This window comes from Diadema setosum, chromosome 13 (assembly GCF_964275005.1).
Source record: "Diadema setosum chromosome 13, eeDiaSeto1, whole genome shotgun sequence".
NCBI classification, from domain to species: domain Eukaryota; kingdom Metazoa; phylum Echinodermata; class Echinoidea; order Diadematoida; family Diadematidae; genus Diadema; species Diadema setosum.
The window spans coordinates 29,522,271-29,537,961 of NC_092697.1; the positions used below are offsets into that span (position 1 = coordinate 29,522,271).

General features: G+C 40.9%; 1 protein-coding gene across 1 annotated transcript in view; it reads left to right on the top strand.

The window, feature by feature from the left end:
- The window catches only part of LOC140236574 (sushi, von Willebrand factor type A, EGF and pentraxin domain-containing protein 1-like), a 69,177-nt gene extending 57,818 nt beyond the window's left edge, over positions 1-11,359 (top strand). The window contains exons 27-33 of the mRNA XM_072316500.1: positions 414-587; positions 1,928-3,820; positions 4,390-4,680; positions 5,232-5,959; positions 6,800-8,828; positions 9,648-9,776; positions 10,228-11,359. Of these exons, the coding sequence (XP_072172601.1) occupies positions 414-587; positions 1,928-3,820; positions 4,390-4,680; positions 5,232-5,959; positions 6,800-8,828; positions 9,648-9,776; positions 10,228-10,295 (5,312 nt within the window). The 3' untranslated portion in view covers positions 10,296-11,359. The remainder of the gene's footprint in view (positions 1-413; positions 588-1,927; positions 3,821-4,389; positions 4,681-5,231; positions 5,960-6,799; positions 8,829-9,647; positions 9,777-10,227) is intronic.
- The last annotated feature ends 4,332 nt before the right edge of the window (positions 11,360-15,691 follow it).

Sequence of the window (15,691 nt, forward strand, 5' to 3'; positions counted from 1 at the left end):
TTTTTTTTATCAACGCTTTCAGTGCAGTATGTATACTGTCAGTACTCATAAAATGGCCCACTGAATACTCACTATATGTTATGTCTGTTTATATTTGTGTGTAAATATGTGTTTGCCATATATATTCATTGTCCCTGTGGTGAAAAGATGTTGCATCTCAAAATCATAAATTCTCAGGGGAGCACAAAAGTATGTTCATCTTTACAACATTTTTTGCAAAATGACATTAATGCTCATGTCAAATAATGCAGAAACGTTACAAAAATTCTTGTAATTTTTAGAATCAGTATTATTGACAATCAAATTTGAATTTGGGGGATTTTAATTTTAATTTTTAGTATGACATTATCCTTTACTGATAGTGGTGAACGCCTTTCAAAGATCTTTAATTTCTTCTATCATGTCACTCGAAGGAATCAGTTGTGGGCACCCCGGCCCCGTGAACCACGGCCGCGTTGTGGGCCGAACCTACCTATTTGGGGACCAGGTCTTGCACGCCTGCCACAGGAATTTCACCCTTCTGGGTCCACTCTACAGAGAATGCCAAGCAAATGGACAGTGGTCAGAACAAGCTCCAGAATGCAGATGTAAGCAGAGTTGTTTTTATTCTCATTCTCTCAAAGGCAGAGGCATGTACTGTATGTCAAAAGAAAAAAAAAATACAATGGGACCCTCCGCAATAATAACTTTAAAAATAGTGAATCTATCCAAATGCAATTTCAGGGTATGAAACTATAACTTATTACCCACATCTTGCAGAAAACCCCATCTGATTTGCTTCAGTGATCAAAGAGAAACAAGGATTTTTGTAGAGCATGTCAGGAATCCCTTCCCTCCAAGTTCTGTCCGTTGTGTTCACTCCTTGATATGCAGTTCCAAGAGCGTCCAAGTGCTAAACTTGGAAGAATCATATCCACGACATGCTTCACAACGATTCACATTTCTCTGTGACCACTTAACCAAATTTAATGGAGTTTCTGCAAAATATAGGTAAGATGTTACATGTATATGTTTAGACCCTGAAATAGCATTGAGACAGTTTAATCATATATGAAGTTATCAATGCAAAAGTCTGATTGTAATTTTTTTTTTTTTTTTTTTTTTTTGGGGGGGGACATACTGTATATTGGTTTTTGAAAAACTGTACATGTATTCTTGTACTATTCAAGGTTGTCTGTCATTTTGCATGGTGTACCATGATAAAATCCTAGTATACTTCTTAACATGGCAGGCTACTGTAAAACCAGAAATTTTTGCTTGCATGAAACTTTCACAAATTTCAAGAGGACCCAAGATTCACAAAGTAGAATGCTCGCGAAAGTGTTTGTCTACACAATCCCAGTGACAATTTGCAAAGTTTCATGCTGCCAATATTTCTGGTTTTACTGTATTTCTTCTGCATATGGACTAAAATAAAGTTTAAAAAAAAAAGAAGTTGATGAGTAAAGTCATTTGAACAAAACTGACAATTGTGCAAGAGTAATGATTTCTTGCAGTCTAATGACAATTGAAAACATACCTAAAGGAATAAAAGATAGGTAGTCAATGGAGATGAAATTTCATCTGAGTGTGACAGAAGTCTTTTCTTCTTCTTTTATCTTTGACCCATTTTCTATGAGATTCTTAAATCCCTGTAGACCATACCTCCACTGATATGGGTTAAAGAGTGATGCAAAGGCGCATATGTGATTGAAAGATATGATTTAAAAGAAAATGCTGTTTAATATTACATGACAGCAAGCACAGCAGATGGAGCACAAATTTGAGGGGAACACACTGTTATGCTGCTAAGATGCAATATGCTTTGTTTGCTTTGAGCAAATTTTTGTAAAGTGAAATGCTTGAGCAAACATGAGTCCGTTGCTTCATGAAATAATTTGGAGCAGTCTATGAATGTGACATATCTTGATTTCTGTCCTGTTTTTAGATGTGATATGTCTTGCTCCTCCTGCCATGCCCAACTCTGTGGCGTACTCCATGGATACCACACGCAGTGTTGAAATGGCATTCCCCGGTCACGTTGCGGAGTACCAGTGCTATCGAGGCTTCCGCCTGATCGGGCCTACCAATGTTACGTGCCAGACGAACGGTCAGTGGAGCGAGCCCCCCAGCTGCCGCATCATCTCATGCCCACCCTTGGTGCCGTCGCCAAACCCCATGCTGGTGACGTCCAATGGAAGTGTGTACAGCAGCATAGCAGAGTACCGTTGCAGCGAGGGTTACCGGATGCAGGGTCGGCCCGTCATCCAGTGTCAGGAAACGGGATTGTGGGACTACCCGGTGCCGACATGTTCTATTGTCGTCTGCGGCAATCCTCGCAGCATCCCCAACGCAGATGTCACATTTGACGGCATCAGCTATCGGAGCACGGCATGGTACACCTGCAGGGAAGGATACGAATCAGACCGGAGAGCATCATACTGCAGTGCAAGGGGATCGTGGGAGCCACCCGCTCCCGTGTGCAGACCAGTGCAGTGCCCTGCAATACCATCATTGATACCCCACACTACTATCCATGGCACAGACTTCACGTTCAACAGCACCATCATATTTGAATGCAAACGTGGGTACGTTCTATCCGGCGAGAGTCAGATACGATGCACTGGTAATGGCCGCTGGTCAGGCAACCCACCTATTTGCAATCCAATCTCTTGTGCAGATCCTCCAGTGTTTGACGACTATGCAGATAATGCTACTGCAGCAATGGGCACCTTCACATTTGGAGCGGTCGTGCAGTATGATTGCCACAGTGGATTCTACCGTCTGACACCGGGAAGCCAGCTTGTCTGTGCAGAAGACGGTAGGTGGGTGGGGTCCTTGTCCGCTTGCTTGCCTGTGTCCTGTGGCCCTCCCAACCATATCCTCCACGCTTCCTACCAAGGTCAGGATCACACCTATGATCAGACGGTGACATATCGCTGTGATACTGGATATGAATTGACAGGAAATCCAATCATAACATGTCTGGCTAGTGGACAGTGGAGCCCAACTACTGCTCTATGCAGCCTCATCAATTGTGGAGACCCTCCAGTCATCAGTAATGCTGATGTTTCCCTAGAGCGCCACTTCAATGAAACAGTGAGGTATACCTGCTGGCATGGGTACGTCAGTGATGACTCAATGGAACTGTACTGTGACGCTACAGGCACTTGGCAAGGACTACCACCAACTTGTTCACCCATCTTCTGTGGACCTCCACCATCACAGGAGAATGGTTTCTTCCTAGGCGACACCTGGACCTTCCCGAGCTCAGTGGAATTAAGCTGCAACAGAGGGTATGAACTCCTTGGCGATCCACATATCCAGTGCCTTGGAAGTGGCCAGTGGTCCAACTCATCATCAAGATGCACTCCACTGTCTTGTCAACTTCCTGTTACCATCAGCCATGGGGCCATCATTGGGCTTGAGTTCACGTACGGCAGTCACATAGAGTACCAGTGCCACGATGGTTACATCCTGGAGGGCCAGTCAATGCTGCACTGCACCAAGAATGCCCTTTGGTCAGGCCCGCCTCCTCGCTGCAGAGCCATCGATTGCGGTCCACCAGCCGATATGGAAGATGGCCTGTACATTGGCTACGACTTCACCTTCAACCAGACGGTTCTCTACATCTGCCAGCCGGGCTTTGAGTTCGGCAGGGAAGCGGACTACGTCGAAGCCACGTGCCTGGCCAATGGTACCTGGAGCCAGCTCGCCGCTGTTTGCCAGGCTGTGAACTGCGGGGAACCAGCATCTGTGGCCCATGGAAGTGTGGCTGGATCTGTGAACACGTATTCCAGCATCATAACGTACTCCTGCAATCCTGGATACACCGTAGTAGGTAAAGTCCAGTGCTGATTGATTTCAGCATTCTTATGCTCTATAAATGTGAAATGATTGGAGACTGCTACTTCTGTTAGATTTCTTTCTTGTTGCTGTTGTTCTATTACACTGGCTTATACATGTCAAGGATATAGAGGGTTTTGATATTTACTGTGCTGCCAAGATTTGAATATGAATTGGAGATGCTTCATTCTGATTTCTTTTGATATTGTAAGAATGTTGGAAATGCATGACTTCTGAGGATGCCTCTTACACACTGTAGTCCTTTTTTCTACATTGTGTTATGTGGATGCCAGTCATATGAGCTGATGAAGTCCATGAACTTGGTCTGTTTGCAGATGCAGATTCCTTTATGTTTAATAGATTATGTTCGAGTTTAAATTGGTTTGTTTATTGTAGAGAACGAAAGAGTCATGACTGATCAGTTTGGGATATATTATGTTTTCAATGTTAACATTTACCAATTGTATTATTTCATTTCAAAGTTATGTAAATTTGATGTGGACAGACTGTCTATCATGTCGTACAGAATTTTAAAAAACATTGTCTTTAATCCCTTATTGATAGGCTTGAGCTCACAAACCTGCACCTCCAATGGTACCTGGAGTGGCTCAGCCCCTTCCTGTGAGCCGCGTGACTGCGGCGCTCCGCCCATGATTCTCAACAGCGTGGCGAGCTACGTCGCGACTACGTTTGAATCCACGGCAAACTACAGCTGCCAGACAGGCTACCAGAGCTCTACCCCGCTCAAGCTGCAGTGCGATGCAGCCGGGATGTGGGTTGGTGAAGCAGATAACACCAGCTGCCAGCGCATTCCGTGCGAGGAAGAGATGTTTATTCACAATGGATTTACTGAAGGTAGAGTACACCATGAAATTGTTTTTGTCTGGTGTGATATATGAAATAACTTTAACATGCAGATTGCACATTATTGAAAGTTGTAAGGCAATTGCTACCATCTCCATTTCTATTTTATACAGAGAAGCTCTTTTCTTCAGATCAGTATTGTGGTCTTTCTATTTCAATGCCATGGTCATTCTTAATTTTCAGCAATCTTTGTCAATGTGATAACTTCTTTACATGCTACCAAAGTGGGTCCTTGATCTAGGGTGATAATGAATTTGAGTCACAATGATTTTTTTGCATTTGTTCGGCTATTCACAGACTTGATCAAAAGAAAAAAGTTGTATACTAATTTATTACAGAAGACAAGTCTGTTCATTACATCACTATTACCCAAAAACTTATTGAAGCATTGTAAGACTGATTGTTAAATAACATTAATTTTCATAAAGGGTATTAGCAACTCGTCAATTTTATCACAATTAATGTCATCAAAATTTAATGATACGCTTAAAGTAATGTGCACAATTATGAGTCTCGATTATGGACAATTCTTTTAACTACAGATGCTGGACCCTATGTGTTTGGAGACATTGTGCGAATATCTTGCTTAGAAGGCTTCAAGAGTAATACCATCCAACAGATGGAGTGTACAGCACTTGGCACTTGGATGCCGAAAAACATGTCCTGTGAACCAATTTTCTGTCCACCGGTCCTGGCACCCGAGAACGGCATCATCATGTCTGGATCTCAACAATGGGGTGAAGAGCTCACGATTGGATGCGTGGAGGGATACCGTCTTGTCGGAAATGACAGCATCCTTTGCACTGGTGATGGTGTGTGGATTGATGATGTCCCAGAGTGCATCTTGATAACCTGTGAACCACTGCAGGCCCCGGAGAATGGAATGGTGCATGTGGAAGACCACTCCTATGGAAAGCGGGCGGAGTTCGAGTGCGACAGGGGATTCCAGATGGTGGGCAGCAACACCACCGAATGCACCGGGCGTGGCACTTGGAGCAACCTTCCTCCGACCTGCACCCCAGTCTCTTGCCCGTATCCTGCTAACCCCTCCCATGGAGTTGCCATATTTGTCGACACCTACTACGGGGATGTGGTATCCTATGTCTGTGAACCGGGATACCAGCTGGTAGGTACAGAGACAAGGGAGTGTCTGGCCGATGGGTCTTGGGATGGGGCGTCTCCCTCCTGCACACCGGTGGAATGTGAAGTGACTGATGCTTTCCCACTTGGCACTGTAATCAGGAATGACACAGTCATTCTCGGGGATGAGGTGAGCTCATTGTGATCCTATTTGATACCTCAGTATGCAGATAAATTTTTGTTACTGTAAATCCCCTTAACCCTGTATGAGTACACTTCTGCTCAGTTGTAACATGCTATAAAGGTACTTTACAGACATTTGATCAATTTTCTCCCTTCCCCTCCCCCTTCCACTCGGACACACACAAAAACAAACACACAAACAAATCAACAAACCTGGACATACAGCAGCTGTAGTGTAAGTTTGTATTGGAAATAGACAAACACACACACAGGTGAAAAGATTCAATGTAGAAGTCTAATGTGAAGTGCATTGGGAAAGAGAAGTACTTGATAGACTTATGAGATTCATGTTCGTAGGTAAATTCAGGACATTTGTGCTTATCGGCAAAGACAATATGCCACAAGTTTTTCGGACAGGAAATGCAAATCGTCAAAAGCATTAGAAAGATTTCTCCTTCACATTTACTTGTTTACTGCTGGCAATGTAGTCATGCCTGTAGTCATACATTGTGGTTTGGGTTTATTATGAAGTACAGTATGCAGTCGAGTCTGCCGTGTGGAAGGATAAACTGTAGGACCCATGTCATTATATTCAATTCACTTTTTTCATTTTTCAAAAAAAAAAAAAAAAATATATATATATATATATATAGACATCACTTTCTTTGGTAACAGAAAAAAGGTGAGTACAACTATGTGAGATGAAAAGAGTGTACAATAATTGTAGAACCTTTTTAATATAATTATACATTGTCATGAAAACTGAAGTGATCAGAGGGAAGTGAGAAATATGCAAAATTTGATTAAAAATGCTCTGATTTTATCACTCTGTGTTCTAAAACTGTAGGTGATCTACTCGTGCAATCCTGGCTATGAAGTGTTGGGCCAGACTTCCAGGATCTGCACCCAGGATGGCACACTGAGTGGAGAGACACCAGCCTGCATCAGGGTGACGTGTGGTCCACCACCGCCCCTCCTCAACGGCCACACCTCTTACACCAGCAACACTTTTGAAAGCAATGCCACATACGCCTGTGATCAAGGGTACATCCTAGAGGGGTCTGCAAGAACTTCCTGTTTGGCGAATGGCTCCTGGGAGCTTATTTATCACAACTGCCGGCCAGTGGAATGTAGCCTTCCCGCGGTAATACCCAATGGAGCAGCGACAATGAATTTTACTCAACCCATATTTGGAACTATTGCTGAGTACACTTGCGACTATGGCTATGAGATTAGAGGACAAGGGATCCACAGGTGTCAGGCAAATGGAGAGTGGAGTGACAGAGCTCCACAGTGTGAGCCAGTATCTTGTGGCAAGCCTCCAGGACTCCTCAACGGTTTCCAAAATTTCAGCACCACTACGTTTGGATCTCAGAGCACGTACTCTTGCTACATGGGTTATGTGCTGGTGGGCAATAGAGTGCGGGTGTGTCAGGCCACGGCTTTGTGGAGTGAAGTGGTGCAGAGCTGTGAGCCGATATCTTGTGGAATGCCAGTGACGCCACCTCACAGTACGGTCATGACTTTTAACACCTCTCTGAACGGTATAGCCAGGTACAGGTGCGACATGGGGTACAGACTGGTGGGTGCCCACACACGAAGGTGCACACAAGGTGGGGAGTGGAGTGGCGCTGTGCCTGAATGCGTTCCTGTGACTTGCCCGACACCGACCAGCATTGAGAATGGAGATATTATCACCTTTGGGAGGATGCAGTTCTTAGACCACATCCACTATCGATGTCATCCGGGCCATAAGATCCAGGGTGAGGTCAGGCGGGTGTGTCAGGCGGACGAGACCTGGAGTGGGAGGAGACCCAGCTGTAGACCAATATCTTGCGAAGTCCCGCCCATCATCAAGAATGGTGTCAGGACTTATAGGTCATTAACATTCAACAGCACTACAATATTCGAGTGCCACTCTGGATATGTCCTGCGGGGCATGCCTGTTCTTAGATGCATGGCCGATGGGACATGGTATCCCCCTGCTCCGGCATGTCAGGCAATCAGGTGCGGCCCCTTGCAGCATCCACAGAATGGTCGGGTGGTCGTGGAGAGCAAGGTGTACCGCAGCACAGCCATCTATTCCTGCAACGAGGGATTCGTCATCAATGGATCGAAGCGAAGAGGATGCCTGGCCAGTGGTGTGTGGAGTGAGAGCTCCCCCACCTGCCAGGCCAAACTCTGTCAGCCTCTGCCAGTCATAGAGTACGCCCTCTATCCAGCCAACAAGACCAAATTTGTAGTTGGTGATTTTGTGGAGCTGGAGTGCAAGGCCGGATATCAGGCGACATCAAATGGCGTCGTTCACTGCCTGGCAAATCAGACCTGGTTCATGAATGACTTTTCCTGCATACCCAGCTCCTGCAGTGAACCCTTGCCTCCAGAAAATGGTCGGGCAAAACACACCTCTTTATCATTTGGATCAACAGTGACTTACCTCTGTAATGAAGGCTTTAGAGCGGTTGGCCAGACAGTCACCACCTGCCAGCCTGATCTGAACTGGAGTAGCCCTCCACCCCAGTGTCTTCCAGCCACCTGTCCTGAACTTGTCGCTCCAGAGAATGTAATCCTGTCGAGTACCTCAACATCAGTCGGCACTACTGTGCTCACATCCTGCAATGGGCATTCTTACCTGGTTGGAGCCAGCCAAGTTGTGTGCTTGGCAAATGGGACTTGGAGTCGCCCCCTACCCAGGTGCATCCCCAGCGGGTGTGGTCCCCCACCTTCCCCGGACAATGGCGTTGCCCACGGAGACAGTTTCCTGCCAGGGGACGTGGTCAGTTTCCGGTGTCACCGAGGCTTCTACAGGGAGGGGAGCAGCTCAACTACCTGTCTGCCAGACAACACATGGAGTCATCCCACTCCTGTGTGCATCAGTGAGTTTTGAAACACTCAAAAATACTTACATCATACTTCCAACAGGGAATAATGCCTGCTATAAAGTTAAAGATGTACATTTATGGCCTTTTTAAGTCACTCACTTCAATTTCAATCTAGCTTTATCCCGTTTAAAATTAGATTGATGTGTGTCAATTTGTATTGTTACTACCAAGGCGATAACAAAGAATGTATTTGTAAAACATCAACAAAGGCCTTTCTCCTGCGCTGAAATGCTAGAATGCTAAACATGTCTTGCAGATGACTGGAAACAAAAGTGACATCATCAGTTAGTATTGTCAAATGAATGATTGGTAATTTAATACCAAAAACTTGATCATTGTACCTATGTGTATCATATTGGCTTGTCAGTGACAGCTGCAAACTGGCTAATCCTGTCTGCAATTCCTTTTATTGTTCTATACAATGGTTTTAACTGGAATATGTAATTATTTGCATTATTCTGTCTAATTATGAGATGGGCTTTGATGTGAAAAACATTATTTATGTTTTCCGATAAAGAACAAACTGACTCAAAACTCTTGTCCACCAGAAAATAGGATAATGACAAAGATTTATCGTAATAATCATGTCAGAAGGGAAGTAACCCTTTTGTATGATTACTGGAAGGAACAAATCACACCTTGATAGTGTTTTTATTAGAGATTGTAATGAGGCACAAGTCAAGGTGCTGTCAAACTGAGTTGGTAGGAGGTTCACAGTGTACAGAATAGAAATGAAAGAGAGCATCACTCTAGCATTTGATTGCGAACCTGCCTAGACGGCTCGACGTTCACACGTTGCATTTTTCTCTGCAGGGTTCAATTCTGTAGCAGCTGTTCAAAACAGGCCGATATGCGTGGTGCCGTGCCTACACGGTGGGAAATGCGTGGGACCATACAGCTGCGAGTGCCCCTACGGTTTTGCCGGACCACGCTGTGGAACAGGTATGTACATCAATTGGATATAAAGGTTGTGTGGGGTCCAATATGACTTCAAGACTTCTTTCTTGCTTCAGATCACTACTGCAATAAATTTTAGACACAGTTGTTGCGTGAGTTCAGCTTGGATTAATTTGCATTTCAGCCAGCATTGCTACATGCACATTATTTTGTCCAGTCTTTCAGCATCATTGTTTTTTACCATAGTTGATGCTATTCTGCACAGCCTTCTAGAATCAGTGAAGGTATTCTTTCCATGTTATATCTGGTAATCAATGAGTTAGATAGATTAACTACATGTTGTATTATAACCAAACTGGCTTTGGTAGTTATGTAATTTGTATTTGTTATAATATTCAAGTATCCGATATTTACATGAATTAATAATACATAAGATGCAGAGTTGTAAGAGAATGACTTTTGTGCAATATGCTTCTTGCTTTGTCCAACCATGCAGTTCTGTGTGCCTCAAGATGCATAGGAGCAGCTAGGTGTGCGGCCAGGGACGCAAGATGTCGTCGGTGACGGTATGATGATCAGCCGACGACGCTATGAATGAGATTCTCTGATGATGGATGAAGCAGCAATATAATCTTAAAGTGAAGAGAGCATTTGAAAATTGATATCATCCAAAGAACAGAAAAAAACAGATGCAGCAGGTGTATGATTTACTCTGATTTCATGTAAAGAAAAGAGGGATTGATAGGTCCTAGTCGGAGCTCTCCAATACATGCAATCATGTCTTTTAACTCTGAACATTCAATCAAGGTTCATGCTTACGTGTCCAAGGCTCATAGGCATTGCAGTTTCTTACAGACACAATGTATCGATCTATTTTTTATTCATTTTTTCTCTCTTTATCACCAGCTCACAGTCAAAACTGGACCATTTAAAACATCACCCAGCAATCTGGACACCTTGGTTACATTTTTAACTTGATTTGTAACCCTAAAAACTGATAAAAAAGCTAGTATGAGCAGAATTATAGATTTTTTTTTTGTCATGTATTGTTTATTGACTGTCATTGACTATTCACTTGCTTGCTTGTACAGTGTCAGTGCAGGGCACATGTGAAATAGGTGCTACTTTCATATTTAATCAAGAGAGTTGATGATAGTGCCTAACGCATAAGCACCCGTGCTTCAAACAATATGTGTACAGTTCTATAAAAGAATCATGTTGTCATCACTTGCTTTGTTTTCAATGTTTGTATAAAGATTTTCCAAGCTTTATCATCAAAGATGGGTGCATAATAATGCACAGATGTGTGACACACGAAAAAATATATCAAATACTCAATGGTCATATTCATTCAGTAGCTTTACTGATTTAAAATGAAGCTATAGTTAGTAACAATGCTGCTAGGAAAAAGCCAGAAACAGGCACTGTAATTGTAATGCGCTTCAGCCCTCACCGTGTAGTCAGTCATTTTGAATTTTCTTTTGAAGTGCCTGAAAGGCAGAGGTAATCCAGCTTTCTATTCAAGTGATTTGTTAATGTTCTATTCATGTGATGTAGGTTGTCATTTTTGCAGTCTCCATGCAGTGCAAAGATGCTGTACTAACACGGAAAAGGCAGCAAAATCTCTGTTATTCATCCAGTTTGATTCATTTTTTTTTTTTTTTTTTGGGGGGGGGGGGTCGAATCCTGTTACATTATTAAATCAAACACAAGAATTTTAACTCCATTTGATCTTCAAAAAATTGCCTGTATTTACCCCCTCCCCTTCCCCTTTCTTTGTAAGAACTTTTATGTAAACCAGTGCTTTTTTAAGTTTTCCTGTTTTGTATTATGGTAGCTTTTGAATCATGTCACAGCAGAGTGAAAAAAAAACTGAATACTCTACTCATTTATAAGGGAAATTGTAACAGTATACAAAAAGACTCTTTAATAATAGTCTTAGAAATAGATTGAGGAGTTTTAGTGTAGCATTCTTTTTTAAATATACATATTGCTAGCTACATTAATCATAGTTTGTCATTAGATGACTTTTATGGCAGATATTGTAAAGGATGCTATACTACAGTTTATTCTGAAAGGAGAATCTGCAATACATGTAGTAAATTCTCGACTTGATGCATGGTCCAGTTTTAAGACTGCTGAACACTCCATAATGGAGTCATTTCACAGATTGTTGTCAACACTCCAGGTTTCCAATTGGATTATAGGCCTACTGGATAATTTAATAGATTAAGAGATAACATGCATGATCTTGTGTGAGTAATTTTTCTAAAAAGTAATTGGCCTTGAACTGTATGGAAAATGTCATCAGAACATTTATCAAAGAAAACAAGACAAAATGTAGAACTGGACAAGTTCCTGTGCGAAATAGCTGTCTGAAAACAAATGAATAAGAATTTCGAGAAAGAAAAAACAAGACTGACATTTCAACCTCTTCATGAAAAAAAAAAAGTAAGGCAATAGTTTCACTCACATAAAGACATTTTACCACATTACAGAATGAATGAGCAAATATGAAATTTTATTTTATGAGTAATTCTTCCGTCTTCCTTCTGATATGGTTCAAAAGAAAATATGCAGTATTGTATGTATCACTGTCATTGTGTTGCTTTACCGTGATATTGTTGATGCGCTCTAAAGGCTGACGATGTAGGTTCTCATTTTGTAACCTCATGTATATATTCTGTACATACTTGTATATTACAATGTCTCGTTTCTTGTCAAAAACATATGATTTTTGTTTGTCTTGAACAAAGGGTTTATTTGAACTACAATGTATGTCTGACAGATAAGAGATAAGCTATCTGCAGTACCGGTAATTTTTTGATTTGTGTGCCAGATGAATTCTCATGGTGGTTATTTCAGAAAACCTACAGATCCATTGGAGTGTAGAGATTATAACAGGTTAAGTCTTCATTCTCAGTTTTTTGATTGTAACAAAAGAAGACTTTAATTCTGAGAATGCATATAACATGGCAAAGAGGGTATCTGCTATTTCCGTATCTCTGTCACTTCTCATTCCTTGGCATATTTCTCTTCTTCTTCATCTATTTGTTTTTATTCTTCTTCAAATTTGTTTTAAAAGTACACCAGATTCCTACAGAACTAATTTATGTTTGCACTGTTCCTATCACAATTTGTATTACTTGATCACACAATAACCCTCCCTTTTGTCTGCATACACGTATATATTATATTTGATACATGTTGTGAGCTGCAGAATAGAAAAAGCTGTGTTTGATATGTTGACATTTCAGTACAAAGAACAAGACTGTTGATTTTCTATCATTTCAATCTCATAGTTAGACTTTTATCTTATGTAACTTATGTTGAATGTTATTTTGTGCCATGTTGTATATGTGAAAAATAAAAGATACTACTCTTAAAAGTCGGCTCTCTGTACAGTAAATATGTAGCAATGCCGTGATGTATCGCACTGACGATAAATGCTTGAGTATTTCCGAGGGTATCTATCTATTTATTTACTTACTGTATACGCCATATATTTAGCAAGTCTAAATTTTTGCGAATTGGGACTTCCCAACAATTTCGTGAGTGTTGAACTTCGCAATCGTGGAGTTTACTGTAGTACTGAATGGAGAAATGTATATGTGCAGGTAACATCTATATCGGGATCAGAGTCAATATTTTTGTGTGTCTTTAAATTCGCGAATACCATCCGACTCGCGAAATTCGCGAAAATAAAATGTTGAGAAATATTTGGCGTATACAATATCTATCTATTATCCATCTACTGTATTTACCTATCTATTTATCCATCTCTTTCTCTACTCCTCTATATCTACCTATATACACATATATATAGACATGGATAGATATTATATAGATGATGACTGGTGGGAGAGGGAATATACCAAATCGTATGTTCCACCTGAAGGGTTTGAAATGCTATTGAGGGACTTATAGCCTCCCGAAATAGCATTTCAAACCCTGAGGGTGGAACGTTTGGTACATGTTCCCTACAACAAAAGTCATCATGTGTTATATTATATGGGTTAGTCAAATTATCACACTTTTGTACGCATTACAGTAATCGGTCATCTGCTTTTTCACATTGTATGGAATAGGCAAATTTATCCTATCGATTGCGTGAAAAATATGATTGTTCAATCATTTGGTATCGTTTGTCATTTGTTACATGAAAATGTTCTCCCATGGGGGAACATTGCAAAAATGTTCTGCCCATGGGCGAACATAACCAATGTGCCTCCATCATGTGACTGTGTTTAGCCAATCACTAACCAGTATTTGACTAACCCATTTAATATAGTTCTATGTTATATCTATTCATGGTACACATATGCAACCGCACAATGAATCACACTGAAGTGAAATGTAAAGTATGTTGGCAACAATTGACAAAAACTTTGTATCCTTTATTTTTCGGAAAACAATGAGATAGGATGTAAAAATGTGATGATTCATACCACAGCAAGTCCAATAAGCTTGCATAGGTACAGTAATACTTTGGAACTGTTTGCTCATTAAAATGGGTGGAATGTCATAATTATCATCTTGCATGACAGTCAAGATTTTAAACTGCTTGAATTTCGAAAATTTTAGTACATGTTTACTCTATTCTTGCAACAAAAATAAGTCAATAAATTGTTCCACTATTATACTGAGCTATAGCTTAAAGCTTGATGTAGAAGATAATCATCAGGTGTGGGGTATTTTTTCAGATTTGACAGAATCAACCAGGAAAAACTGTGTATCAGAGAACGGATATGCATCTTGAAATGTAGCTGATTATGAAATCTTGCTGTTCTCAAATGCTGTTTTCACATCTGAAACTTATGATGTAGAAAGCGATTGTCACTAGACTTCATGTACAATACAACCCAACACCATAGCTTGAAGCCAACTGATAATACGGACCAGAATGCATAGCATTCTGGGGGACAAGCAACAAAGTGCCAAGGAGAGAAAACATATTGAAATGAGTTCTTTCCCATAAAGTACCACACGCAAGACACGGTATACTGTAAAAGTGGAAATTTTCGTGCAACCAGAAACTAGCGCGAAAATAAAAGCACAAGAATATTTTGCTTGCCATATGTTCCAGTGGTTGATGTCTTGATACAAGCGGAATTAAAATCACATGAAACTCTTCTTACCCGGCCAAGCGCGAAAAATTAGTCATGCGAAAACATCCACTTTTACAGTATTATTTTTAGATCAATTTACATTTTCTTTCCCCACAACTATACATAAATTATGATATGAGGAAAGAAGTTGCAACTAACAACCTGTTCCCAGCCTTTGCTATAAACCTATGATATGAACAGAAGAATCTCTGGTTTAACAATTATTTACACTGGACAATATCCAGCACACATACATGTAGAATATTTGTATATAAATTACAAAAACTGGGCCACAGAAACATGTCTATATTGATATAAAATATCATGATCAATGTCTTGACAAAACAGAGTAATTAACGCATTGAGGACGAGTCTCGAGTATACTCGGGCAAGTGTCTATGGGAAATGCGCATTGTAGCAAAATCAGCCCGTCCTCAATGGGTTAAGCAACAATACATGGTGTCATCTGATTTTTCTACCAATCTAAATATGAAATTACCATGGTAGACAAATTTCATACGTGCATTTCATCTACATCACATTGTAATGTACAGCCTTTTAAAAATTCATCTTGATAATAAACAAAGTATAAAAAGTTCTTTGCATTTGGGTTTCCATAGATAAGAGGTATAATTCCTGATTCAGGGAATGTAAGGGAGCGGGTAAAAAGACAATAATTCCATATTTATGATGATGCTAGTATTAAACACATCACACCCCCACTTTAAAGGGACCGTATAATTTTGGTTGAGACCTTACTCAGATTTCATTTTTAGGTGAGATGATGAGAAACCTCTTATGAAATATGAAAGAGCATGTAATTCCAAGAGGAATTCAACATTTATTTATTTT